The sequence below is a fragment of the Protomyctophum parallelum genome (genome assembly GCF_964188405.1).
Source record: "Protomyctophum parallelum genome assembly, chromosome: 22".
Lineage (NCBI taxonomy): Eukaryota > Metazoa > Chordata > Actinopteri > Myctophiformes > Myctophidae > Protomyctophum > Protomyctophum parallelum.
In genome coordinates, this window is record NC_139714.1 from 9,294,266 (window position 1) to 9,308,367 (window position 14,102).

Genomic DNA, 14,102 nt, shown 5'->3' on the forward strand with positions numbered 1-14,102 from the left:
TCCTGTTTTAATGTGAATTTTTACTTGTACATCTGTATTGTATTTGTGTTATTCAGGACCCCAGGAAGACTAGAGGCTCTTTCATGTGTCTCTAATGGGGATCCTTTAATAAACATAAACATAAACCATGGCTTAGTTTTACTCTTACACTATCTATGACATCTATATCTATATCTATTGATCTGCAATACAATTTTATATAGTATAGCAGGGGTCTTCAACATTTCTTCAGGCCAAGGACCCCTTAGCTGAGAGAGAGAGAGATGAAGCAGGGACCCCCTACTACATATTGCATACAATTGTATTTCACTTATTTTCTGATCCAATGTATTTATTATTTAGTCACAAGCTCTTGTTGATATACTTTTCATTGGTTCAAAATTCATAAACCCCACAGATAAACTTTCCACTTTCACCTTCACTAAATTGTTTTCAGAGATAGCTGATCTACAAGATCTCATCGAACACGTTGCAGTGCAGGGGGGGGGGGGGATCATGGATATATGAGGTTTCTGCCTGACAGGGATGATACTTTCGATCAATAAAGATAAATGTAGTTTATCAAATGTGATTATGAATGTATAGTACATTTCATCTATGGACAATGAATCTTTGCCTAAAAAAATGGCAACTAAAAAATACGGGGAAGCAGCTTTTTGCTTCTACGGGCCGTCGGCATGGAACAAGCTCCCACTGTACCTTCATCAGGCAGCCTCTGTAGACATTTTTAAAGCTCAGCTCAAGACCCACTTCTTGTTATTCATGTCCTCACTGTATTGCATTACTGCTTGTTTTTTGTCGTTGCCTTGCTTTTCTTTTATTCTCCATTGTTCTGTAAAGCACTTTGAGCTGCATTTCATGTCATGAAAGGTGCTATACAAATAAAGTTTTATTATTATTATTATTATGAATGAATATTATTATAGTGTTATTGGGCTGTCAGTGGCTTAGGGGAATTTCCCAGCATGCCTCTAGGCACACATAAATCATTATTGTTGTTTTATTGGGTTATTGTGTTATTTACTATGGGAAGTTAATGTTTGATTAATGTCATTGGATGATGTTAATGTAACCATTTATTTTCATGTGTGTTTTTTTTGGGTGACACCATGATTGAGCAGGCTAAGGAGAACCCTCCCTTCTGGGCCTTGTGTTGGTTTGGGTGCGTGATGTCAGGTTTCCATTTGGAAATAAAACATTTCATTAACCATTAGCCCTACATACTTCTTTGTGCGACAATTAGAAAAGTAGCTGATCTACAAGCAAGGCTGTTTTTTGTTTGTTTTCTGGTTCAACCGTAATACTGACATGATACTGACCATGATACTGACCATGATACTGTCATGATACTGACCATGATACTGACATGATACTGACCATGATACTGACATGATACTGACCATGATACTGATATGATACTGACCATGATACTGATATGATACTGACCATGATACTGACATGATACTGACCATGATACTGACCATGATACTGTCATGATACTGACCATGATACTGATATGATACTGACCATGATACTGACATGATACTGACCATGATACTGTCATGATACTGACCATGATACTGATATGATACTGACCATGATACTGACATGATACTGACCATGATACTGACCATGATACTGACCATGATACCGACATGATACTGACCATGATACCGATATGATACTGACCATGAAACTGATGTGATACTGACCATGATATTGACATGATACTGACCATGATACTGTCATGATACTGATATGATACTGACCATGATACTGACATGATACTGATATGATACTGACCATGATACTGTCATGATACTGATATGATACTGACCATGATACTGATATGATACTGACCATGAAACTGACCATGATAGTGACATGATACTGACATGATACTGGCATGATACTGACCATGATACAGACCATGATAGTGACATGATACTGGCATGATACTGACCATGATACAGATATGATACTGACCATGATACTGATGTGATCCTGACCATGATACTAAAAAGGGTATCTTTGAAAAACAAAGAAAAGGTCCCGCACACTGTCAGACACTTGCCAAAATGTTGCTCTTTATTAGGTTTATTCGGTCGACCTTCATCAGGACAGACAATCTGATGAAGGTCTAATCGACCATTTGGGGTCAAAACGTTGTCATCCTAACTTAAATTAAAATACCTTGGGATCTGCTAAACAGTGTGGGGGACTACATCTCCTTTTCCTGTACGTATCCTTTTGTTCAGCACCGGAAATATTTTAGAGATGTGCGTACTTTCTTGTGGATTCACTTTCCACCACTGACCTCAGGTAGTCTCTTCAGAATGCTGAACTTCAGTTTCTCATTGGCATCACTGTTGTCCAGATCTGAGCAGAAAGGAGGAGGAGGGGAGGAAGAGGAGAGGAAAAGGGACGAAGACAAAGAAAGAAGTGGGAAATGGAGGGATGGGGGAAGAAAGAGAGAGGGGTATAGGGATAGAGGCAGAACAAATGACACTTTAATGACAGAAATAAATCATCTTTGCGTGTGTTCTCTTTGAACTCGTGTGTGTGAATTAATTAGCAAACACTTTGAAGGTGAAATGGAGATAGAAATGTGAGATTTTGCATGTGGAATGGCTCCCCTCTGCAGGTTCTCACTATAGGCGTGCAAGCTGGGAAGTGAGATGGTTATGTTTGACATATTTGCATGTATTTGTGTGTGGTGGTCAAAACCTGGTGGTCAACAGTAGGTGAACGATAAAGGAAAAAACATTTATAACATGAAGGTTGCGTGCGGTGTGTGTGTGTGTGTGTGTGTGTGTGTGTGTGTATGTGTGTGTGCATTTGGATTTAAAGGTTTAATTTCCCACATACTGTACACACACACACTGACACTCGCATCCCGATTTACAGTGTATTTTTAGACTGATAGATATTTCATTCTTCATAGATCCTATACACCCCAGGGGAGGGGAAATGCTGCATAAACCAACTCACTTCAAAGTCATAAACTTCCTCCATACTTCCCTCCACACTGTTTAAAAGGCATCTTTCATCTCCACACACAGTATATTAATGAAAATATTCACACTGTCGGGCGGAAACCTCTTATCTGGGGCCGTGGGGGGGGGATGAGGAGGGAGGGTGTTGGTCAGTTAATGTATCTGCTTTGCTTTTTGGTGTTGTACATTTAACTCATGCCTTTTTTAACTTATAGCTATTGCCATTTTGGTGTTAGCATCATGTCGTGCTTTAGCTATTGAAAAATAGCAGATCTACAAGCTCATAGCACGCCACCGAGTGGCGCGCTACGAGCTTGTAGGTCTGCTATTTTTTTTAAATCGAAGAACGACTGACATTTTTAGAATCTGATCTCAGGTCAGAATGGGTTCATCAGACCAGTGTGTGTCCAGTGGAAACCTCGTATGAATCTGATCTCAGGTCAGAATGGGTTAACTGTCAGGTGAAAAGAAGCTGGTGGCTTGACGGCCCGGGTATGGGAGGAGACTCTTGACCATCTTCACCCTCCCAATGACCTACTGTGGGGATTAGCGGGGTTGGACCACTCAGAGAAGCTGGGGGACTGGGAATTGGCTTATTACCAAATTGGAATATGGGAAAATATATATTTCTTTTACTATCTGAAGCTTTAACCCTCTAAGACCCAGCATTGCTTTTTAGCAACAATTTTATTTTAATTAATTACTTTTTTTTCTGTTCTTTTTTCACCTAAACGTCATCAGTGATGTTCATTGCAATGCCATTTCAATGCCATTGGTTATGAAATTCACACAAATTAAAAATGTCTGGACCCTAATAAAAGTAGGTACAATAATTGTAAAATATGTTTTTTTGTGTTCATTAGAATGTCTAGAACATGTTTTATTCATTATTGTGAATGATATCCCCCAAATGTAAATTATAAATTTATTATATTATATAATTATTATAAATTTTTCATGAAACTTTCTTTTTTTTTTCAACATATTTTTTAGTCTTAGTCCTAGTAGTACAAAGTAGTAGTAAGGTTGAAATATATTTTTTGCAAGTAGAAATTAATGCGGGTGTTGGCAGTGGATTAAACAAAAATGTAAGGGAGTGGGCAGGACAAATCAATGTGAATGGTTACCAGTAACCTGTCATTATATGTGTACTGGATAAGGTATGATGTGATTGAAATGACACTATATTGAGACGCCTAACTTCTAATAAAGTAATATAATATCAGACAATATAATATATTATAGATCATGCAAACAAAAAGAACAGTAGAAATGTGCAACACTGTATGTTGTTGCTTTTGAGGTGCGACCTACATGTATAATCTTTTCCCCCAGCGTCTATTCTAAAAGATCTGATGGACACGCTCTCAACGTGTCATAATAGCAAGCGTTGTAGATCTGCTATTTCTTTTAAATTTGTGGCCAAATAAATACATATAATTTTGGTGGTCTATATTATAACATGGAAATGTAGCTGCCAACCCCACAATACTGTCCAGCTGTCCCGCCCCCCTCACATACTGTACTGCTGTAGGTTTGAGACATATACTGTATATTCTCTATAAATCTTATATTATGTTCTCTCTCTGATGCCGTCACCATGTAATAATGGGGAGAGATACAGACAGCCTAAGACATACAGGAGAGACAGCTAGTGGGAGAGCAATAGGGCGAGCCAAAGAAAACAAAGAGAGAGAGAGAGAGAGAGAGAGAACCAAGAAGCAGTCAATATATATATATATATATATATTATTTTTTTACGAGCCTAAATCTGAATGCAAAGATCTGAACCTTATCAATGTTATATTATGTAATATTATGTATTGAATAAGTGTTCATGGCCCACCCATCTGACCACATAACACGGCAGCCGTTGAATTTTACCGATCGGTTGTGTTCCGACTTGGATTAATGGAACTAGTCTACTGTTTAAGGTCCTAATTATCGGTATCGCAGTGAAAACACATTTTTCAAGATTTTAAAGAAAATCCCCATGACATTTTGCAAAAAAATAAAAGGGAGAAGAATAATTGAGTGTGGAAGAGAGTTGAAGAAGTGAGGGTAGGCAGGGTGGAACAGATGGAGGAAAGTGTCAGGAGTGATTTGTGGGAGAAGGGTACCAGGCTAGGGTGAGGGGGAAGATGTATAATACAGTAGTGAGACTGGCCATGCTGTACGGTTTGGAAACTGACGAAAAGACAAGAGGCTGAGCTGGAGGTGGCAGAATGGAGGATTGTACGATTCTCATTGGGAGTGAAGGACAAGATTACGACTGCCAAGGACTAATTTTGACACGGAAATCCATATTTTAAAAGCTAATTTTAAAGACATTCCTTGGAATATCAGATTTGTAGGATGACGTCAAGCAGTCTCAGTTTTTGTCATTTTGTATTGACTTCATGTCTTATTATGTTTTCTTAACCCATTCTGACCGGGGATGGCATCATGTCGTGCTTTAGCTATTGAAAAATAGCAGATCTACAAGCTCATATCGCGCCACCGAGTGGCGCGATACGAGCTTGTAGGTCTGCTATTTTTGGAAAAAAATCGAAGAACGACTGACATTTTTAGAATCTGATCTCAGGTCAGAATGGGTTTAATCAGACCAGTGTGTGTCCAGTGGAAACCTCGTATGAATCTGATCTCAGGTCAGAACGGGTTAAAATGAGGATTCCTTACATGAACGTATTCATGAAATATAGGGTTCATTTGTATGAATGTATTCATGAAATATAGGGTTCATTTGTACACTTTCAGAGTTAGGATGTTATGGAGTACATTGGCGCTCCGAGAGATAGAAAATGATATTCAAATGGCGGTCTGTGGCCTAATGCATATAAATTGGGGGGTCCTTGAAATTAAAAGGTTTGAGAACCAGCGATTTAGGGCACAGCTAATGGGATCCTTACAAATAAATAAATAAACAAACTAATGGCTCACACTGTAAAGGCAGCTCAATGGGCAAATATTAAATTTACTGTCTTCTAATAGGCCGCCACTTCTTTATTATTACTGTATCATTCAACTTTATTGTCTCCTACTTTATTGTGCCACTTGTTCATTTGTCTGGAAAAGAGCAGTGTGCTGCTTGAAACGCTGCAGCAATAAAAGATCATGGCAGCTTCATTCAGTGGGACAGAACTTTCTTTTATCCTTTTCTTTGCTGTCGGGATGAAACCTCGTATGCCCATATTTCAGTTTTATTTTTCTTTCTTTTTCTTTGTCATACTACAGTGGCTGATCTACAGTGGTGGAAAAAGTACTAGTGTAAATTATTTAGTTTAGTTTTTACTTAACCCTGTAAGACCCGGATATATTTATACTTGCAAAAAATAGATTTCAACCTTACTACTACTTTGTACTACTAGGACTTAGTAGTAAAAAAAAAAGTTAAAAAAAAAGAAAAGTTTTATGAAAGTTTTATGCACATTTAAAATAATTATTTAAATAATCATACTATCATACTATCCTCATCATCATACTATAATTCTAACAATGTCTGTCTGTCAGAAACAAACACTTATCTCCTTACTGCCTGCACCAATCACTCCCACTTTTCACAGAGGCATTGACCATATGAATATGGAGGTCTTAACGGAGCCCTTTTTTCGATTTGACACAATTATTAATAATGAATTTATTAGTGAATTGGGCGCAATATCTCACAACGGGTAAGGGCTAGTAATAATAAATTAATAATTTACATTCAGTGGATATCTTTCACAATAATACATAATACATGTTCTAGACATTCTAATTCTAGACATTCTAATGAGTAAAAGTATCAATACTAGAGTAGAGAGTAAGTAGAAATACTCTGTTACAAGTAAAAGTCCAGATTTCAACATTTACTTGAGCAAAAGTATTGGCGTCAAAATGTAGTTATAGTACCAAAGGTAAAAGTTATTTGGATCCGAGATGTACTGAAGTACAGAAGTAAAAGTATTCATGGAAATAAAGTAATTCCTGAAGAAGATCCCAGTGATCGAAACGATGAATCAATAGGCCGGTGTTGCGGACTCTATTTCTTCCTCTATTAAAGTGAAGTACAACTTAAGTACATGTACTAATAGTTATTTTCCACCACTGGTTTTGGACATGCAAGGTTTGCACCCGAAGGCGACTGTACCCTGCAGGTGTGGGCCCATTATTATTCCACTGCCTCTATTTTATGATGCAACATTACAGAAAGACTCCCAGACACTTAAAATATTCCCTGCTGTCTCCAAACCTTATGAGTGTTCAATCCACTCTCTTTCAAATGACAAGGAAATGTCATATTATACCATTATGCTGGTAAGAAATTGCACCCAGCTGTAGTATATTGTTGCTGTTGGGCAGAAACCTTGTATGGGTTTTAGGTTTTTTTGTAAACTAATGCCGTACGTCATTATACTATAATGTTGCTCAAAAATCGCAAAAGAATTGCAGCTCTACAAAGCTCACAGGTGAGCTTGTATTTGGCTATTTTTGCTCATTTCGAAACATTTGTGACTCTTTTTGAGAGGCGGCAAGACTAACTGTTCAGGAGAGGAGAAAAACTGAGTTAATAGCACAGGCAGACTCTTCACATACTAGAGCATACCAGAGCATTCTCAACTCGCTGTTTTCTGTCTATAAGCCATATCTCCAAAACTGGTGGGTCAAACTGAACAACCAATATATCAATTTGAAAAAATTCAATGACTTAGCCTCGGTCAAAAGCGGTCATATTTTCAAAGTGCAAGTATTTGCTAAGTGTGTCTGTGGGTTTTATAAACATTGAACCCATGAAAGGTATCAATCCTTCCAGTCCCACGTCAAGCAGATCACCAAAACATGCCCCAAAAGCTTGCTCCCTCCTCCTCCACTTTTTACTTAATCTTTCTGCAAACAACAAACAACAACCTCTGTGACAATAAAGATGATTCTGATGGATTGGATGTAATGGACATTTTTTTCCATTAGCTTAAAAGTAGTTTAGACACACAAGATGTTCCGCCAAACTGTAAACTGTTAAACCCGTCCGGACCCCGATGTCGGAAGGAAGGAGTACAGTATGTACTGCACTTTATCATCGACGAATCCGCGGAGGGGGGCCCTGATGTGTACCATTAGGCACAGCTTAGTGGCTGCACCTGGCCTACAGGGCACCGCTCCATGGATTCGTCTTGAAGCAAAGAGTCAAAGATGTCTGAAGACACAATGGGAGACGTCTTCGGTGGAGCATGGAATACAGTCCTGCAGCTGTGCTTGCCCTCTGGTAGCCCTGCATTGTGTCCTCTATAGTGTGTACGCGCGCGCACACACACACACACACACACACGCACGCACGCACGCACACACACACACACACACACAGACGCAGGCTGCCGGTGTTGTATATAGGCTTCAGTGGCTGTGTGACTGTTAAGTAGAGATATGGTCTCTGAGGCGTGTTCAAACTAAAGCTGTGCTCAGTGTGTGTGTGTGTGTGTGTGTGTGTGTCAGTGCGTGTGTGTGTGTGTGTGTGTGTGTGTGTGTGTGTGTGTGTGTGTGTGTGTGTGTGTGTGCGTGCATGTGTGCGCGTCAGTGCGTGTGTGTAACGCGGACATGATGTAATGCATCATTGCTGCAGATAGTGGTCATTGTGAGGAAAGCACCATCGTTGGCCCATATCTTTTCTGTTTCGAGACAGTAAGAGACAAACTCGCTCAACAATGTAGATACAGTTGACAGCAGTTCAGGTTTTATGCACCATAATATCCGGAACCAACTACCCAAAAACACCAGGTCTGCTACAATTCAATTCATTTAATTTTAGTATTGTATTCAAATTGTCCTTTTATACTGAATTCAAAGGTCCTACTACAGGACATTTCCATGTGTCTTTTGCTTTCATGTAAAGTACATTGAGTCGTCTCGTTGTTGAAATGTTCTAGAATCTGTTGCAGCGCATCTAACTTCGTTGAGCGTCTCTAGGTATTCGGGTGAGGGAAGCCAGGCGGGGAGGGTGATGTTCGTCACTGTAGGCACTCCTTATGGCTACATGGTGGCGGAGCCTGTCAGTATAGAGAGTGTTGGGCGGGCTCTGTGTCCTCCCGGATGCATGTCGGATACACCAGCAGTGACAACACACAAAATGTATGCGCAGGGAGGAATTCATTGGCATAACAACCACATTGGGGAGAAAAAGCAAATAAATAAACCTGCCTTCCCTTACAGTCAGGTGTGAATGCTGAGCTGGACAGGAACAGAGGAGAACCATCGTGAATCCTAATGGACATGATCCCAGGCAACGCCTCCACTCTCCGGCCTTCTGACGGAGGAACGCCATCATCACCTCCCACCGAGTACGAGTCCGACCCCGCGGCCGCCGTCCTCCAGGACATTCTGGTCTATTCGGCCCTCGCCGTGTCTTGCATCCTGGGCATCCCGGGGAACCTCATGGTCCTGGTGAGACTGAGCTGCCGCCTGCGTCACTCCAACCTGACCAGGCGGCTGTTCTTCAGCCTGGCGGTGGCCGACCTGCTGTTCCTGCTCGGCCTGCCGGTGGCCGTGGCCATGAGGAGCCACGTGTTGGTGCTGACGGACGAACTGTGTCAACTCCAGGCCTATTTCTCTTTCTACTTCCTGGCGTCCGGCTTCAGCATCGTGGTGCTGATGAGCATACAGAGGTACTTCAAGGTATGGGACTAGCCTTGATTGGTTACCAAGGTTTATTGATTTTGTTTTGTTTGTGCTATGGGTTAGGGGCGAGATTCTAAAAGTTCAGAGAAATGGCAAAGTTAGCCGACCTACAAGATCATAACGCAGCACGATGTGTCACAATCTTTGAAGACTAAAACTAAGGGCATTTTCTCTATGAATTTTAGATAAGTTAGTTTTGTAACTGAATTGCACACAATACACTTTGTTATAATTTTGTTTGATTTCAGCTAATACAGTAGGCCATAGACACGTACAATGCTTCAAAACATGACAGACCACTGGCATGACCAGACCACTGTACAGTAATATTAATATATAATATAGATACAGAAGTAGAAGACGCTGGAGCAGCTTCGACAACTCAAGCCTTTTATTTAGTATAAAAATATATGACTAACGTTTCAACTTTATACGGTCTTCATCAGAGTCAGCATGACTCTGGTGAAGACCTGATGAAGACTGTATAGGTCGAAATGTTACTAATTTATTTTTTATACTAGCACCTAAATAAAAGGTTTGAATTGTCTGAGCTGCTCCATTGTCTTCTCCTTCTTCTGCAACTGCTGTCCCTGTTCCTCTGATGCACCGGGCTAGCCGTTCCAGGCTTGAGGCGCATTGGAAGACTCCCTTTGCTATAGAATATAGATACGCCTGGTCAACTGTGTCTCCGTACAACATGTGTATCCATCCGTTTTTAATGTATTCATTCGACAGGTTCTGCATCCCCAGAAGTGGTCTGTCCTGGGTCAGAGAGGAGAGAAGATGCTGCTGCTGGCACCATGGTTCGTGGGCTTCGTCTCAGCTCTGCCCGTGGCCTTCCTAATCGACTTAGAGGAGGGTCTGGGAGCGCACTGCTCCAGTCACTTTGACACCTCTGTGTCTCTGCAGGTGGGGATGTGACGATATTTAAAATGTCATGTCAGAATTATTTTGGGCAACAAAAATGTGAGGTTAACGCAATAATCGTGATAATCAAAATCTGATCTTTTGAGTAATAGCTGGTCTGCAGATGGTCCGAAATGTAGGCAGGTGCAAGGCCGTTCAGTGACCAAATGCTAGAGCAGTGAGGTCAGAACAGGCCTCTTGTCCTTGTGAGAACCCTCACTGCAGTGAAATAACCATCCCTAACTCATATTTCAACAGTACAGGACTTTTACTTGTTAACGGAGCACTTCTGCATTGCAGCCTTGATACTTTTGCTTAAGTAAAACATGTGCCATGGTCGTCCCATAATCCCTCTCTTGCAGGTGGTCTACACCTCCGTCAGAGCGCTGGGCTACCTGGTGCTGCTGGTCTTCTACGTCCAGCTCATCAGAGGAGTGAAGCGAGCCGTGCTGTTCAACACCTCGCGCATGTTCAGGCTCATCGTGCTGATCGTGGTCACCGCCCTGGTGTGCTCCATCCCCGGCATCGCCGTGCACGTGCTGACCGTGCTCGCCACGTGGGCGGGGTCGCGGCGCACGCTGGAGGTTCTCCACGAGCTGGAGGTCGTGGAGTACCTCTATTTCTTCAACAGCTCCCTGCATCCCTTCTTCTACGCCTTTGCTTCCGGGCGCCGGAGGGGAGGACGGGGGGAAAACGAGAGGACGGAGACGACGCATCCGACAATGTGACGATGTGAGGAAAGCCGCCTCATTGCGGGGTTTTTTTTTGTGTGTGACATAATGCACATAAAGTACAACAATGTGAACATTGAAGTAGAGACCTCATTTGTGCCATTTCAGTCATTTGTTTGTTTAGTACAGACATTGTAGGACCCATGTTCAACATATTTTCATATACGTAACAGGTTCTCACTAATGCTCATTAGAAGATGGCACCATTTTTGTCTACCCGGTCTGTGTCTCAGAGCAGGGCTGTGAACAGTTCAGAAACCAGTGGCCCTTAAGGGTCTCACAGAGAGAGAGAGGGTTTATCCTCTCTCTGTCTTCCCCTTGCCCGGTCTTCTCTTTCTCTTTTATTGAAATAAAGCAATGGAGCAGAAGAACATCTCCCACGGTATTTCACCTGTAAACCTGTGATGTGACAATAAAGTTGATTGTTGTTACTATCACTACTCCTGCCAATATTGATAATAGTTAATGGGTAATAATTGATAAACGGGTTTGTTGTTAATTTAGTTTGTCTTCTTTTTGGCATGTTGTCTCAAGTTTCTAATGTGCCTTCGTAATGTGCACTTAACCCATTTAGACCTGGAACAGTATACGTTGTTAAACCTTTCAATCCGGGAACACTTTTGTGTAACATTAGCTGTTGCTATATATATATATATATATATATATATATATATATATATATATATATATATATATATATATATATATTATATATACAAACAGGTGTATCATTTTTCAGAAGATTTAGGTCGGGATTTAGAATCAGCCTGTTAGAATAGGTCTGTTAATCCAGCGAGAAGATAATACAAGATATTTAAAGAGAAAGGCAAAGTAGAGCTATCTGGTAAACATCAAAATCTGTGTTAAATTACTGAACAGTTGACCATGTATACAAATGAGCTTGCACACTTCCTCCAAAATAAATCACACAGCAGAAGCAGCAGCATTGTGGGTAGTCATAGTCCCAGTTGCCACATTGGCCTGTCTTTCACAATGACTGCACAGCCTAATCTCGTGCAGCCAGACAACTATTCCACAATCTCCGAATGCTAGCCGAGTAACGGAAGCTGCCATTTCCGTTCACGAAAATATATTTTAAAATATCTTTAGAGCTTATTTAGTTTTTTCCTTTTCTGCTAAGCAACAAGCTATATACGCTTTGATGTTTTCTATTTATCCCATTCTGACCGGGCACCCATTTTGGTGTTGGCATCATGTCGTGCTTTAGCTATTGAAAAATAGCAGATCTACAAGCTCATATCGCGCCACCGAGTGGCGCGATACGAGCTTGTAGGTCTGCTATTTATTTTTTTTATCGAAGAACGACTGACATTTTTAGAATCTGATCTCAGGTCAGAATGGGTTCGTCAGACCAGCGTGTGTCCAGTGGAAACCTCTTAGAATCCTCTTAGAAGCGGAAGTGGAGGCTCCACTTCCGCTTTATAGTTTACTCATGACAGCTCTTCCGTTGGCCCAGACTGTATGATAACAGTCTGGTAACGCGAGACTATGCACAGCCAAATGCTGCTGCACAGACAAGTTTGTTCATCTGTGATGATGGCATTGACATGTCAAAATTCTGGCAGATATAGAGCTGCCAACCTGTGGATCAGGACACACTGGTGATCTGGGAGGATTATTGCAAAGTGGGCCCACAAATGATTCAGCAAAACAATTTAACGCCGGAGATCTCAATTCGTGGGCATGCAGTAAAAAGGGACATGGACTGCGAGATACAGAGATCTCCATATATGGGCATATCAGTCAAACCGGTGGTGTGACGTAGGTGAGAGGTCAAATAAACTCTCTCTGAACATGCATGCAGACCACCCATGTGAATCTTCTTTCTCCAAATGTAGTCATTATATGTCAATGAATTCCTCCCCACACATTTCTGTATTGCCACTGCTGTTGTGTCCTACTGGCTCACCTGCCAGTGAGGAGCACCTACCGGGAGGACGTATGGCCTCCATCCTACTCACCTCTGGCTAAGATTGTGATGACCATGGTTGAAAATGCATAATACAGTTACACTATTACTATACTGTATGTTGTAGTGATGTGTGGGCCCGCAGGACCAGTACTTTGGGCTGCAGGGCAGACTGGTTGGGTCATTTCCTATAGTGTTTAAAATGAGATAATCCTCTAAATCTGGGTAGAAATGTAAAAGAAAAATAAAGGTGCCTCCTCTCCTCTCTCTCTCGAAAGCAACTGAACTTGCTGTTGAAAAGCCGGTAGTTTTTTTTGTTTTCGTGGGCCAAGGGTTGTTGATTAATATATTGTATTGCGGGGCAGGTTGGTGCGGGCTGGCTCCCGTGGCGGGACAGATGGGCGCAACACTAGTATGTTGGATATTGTTGGAGTGATAAGCATTCATACATGTATTCATGCATGCAGGAATTAATAACATTCTTATTGAAAACGTTGTTGTATCTCACATATTCTGATAGCATGGTGCTGTTTTCTTGACTTGTTTTGAGAATATTCTGTGTTGAATTCAAAATGTATTTGTTCCGTCAGCAACGATGGCAAAGAAAGGGAACATGGAAAGGCAAATCCACAAATCATTCGACAAGACCTTTCCGGCTGACAAGCGAACTGAGAACAATAAATAAGGAACTGAAATCTCAATCACACTGGCAGGTGTTAGGAAGGTAGGGAACTATACCAACCAACCTCTACAAAACAATGCCGCAAACCTTGTATGTTTTCTACCCCTTTGCTCTCACTCCACCTCTATCCTCTCAATGGATGGGGTGACAAATAATCGCTGCTTTACACCTATAAACTGATTCTGTTTCTATGTGCAAGTCCTTGTATG

The 14,102-nt window shown here is 41.2% G+C and overlaps 2 protein-coding genes across 3 annotated transcripts in view; one reads left to right on the forward strand and one right to left on the reverse strand.

The window, feature by feature from the left end:
- The window catches only part of gsap (gamma-secretase activating protein), a 72,767-nt gene that overhangs the window by 5,251 nt on the left and 53,414 nt on the right, over window positions 1-14,102 (reverse strand). For both annotated transcript variants that reach the window (XR_014568757.1, XM_083757507.1), the window contains exon 29: window positions 2,318-2,379. Coding sequence is in view for 1 of the 2 variants with exons in the window: in XM_083757507.1 (XP_083613633.1) it covers window positions 2,318-2,379 (62 nt within the window). In the remaining variant the exon portion in view is untranslated. The remainder of the gene's footprint in view (window positions 1-2,317; window positions 2,380-14,102) is intronic.
- LOC310853558 (C-X-C chemokine receptor type 2-like) lies at window positions 9,234-11,278 on the forward strand (the record flags this gene model as incomplete). Its single annotated transcript, XM_083757938.1, has 3 exons — window positions 9,234-9,641; window positions 10,380-10,553; window positions 10,913-11,278. 3 exons carry the CDS (start codon window positions 9,234-9,236, stop codon window positions 11,276-11,278), a joined length of 948 nt encoding a protein of 315 aa, XP_083614064.1.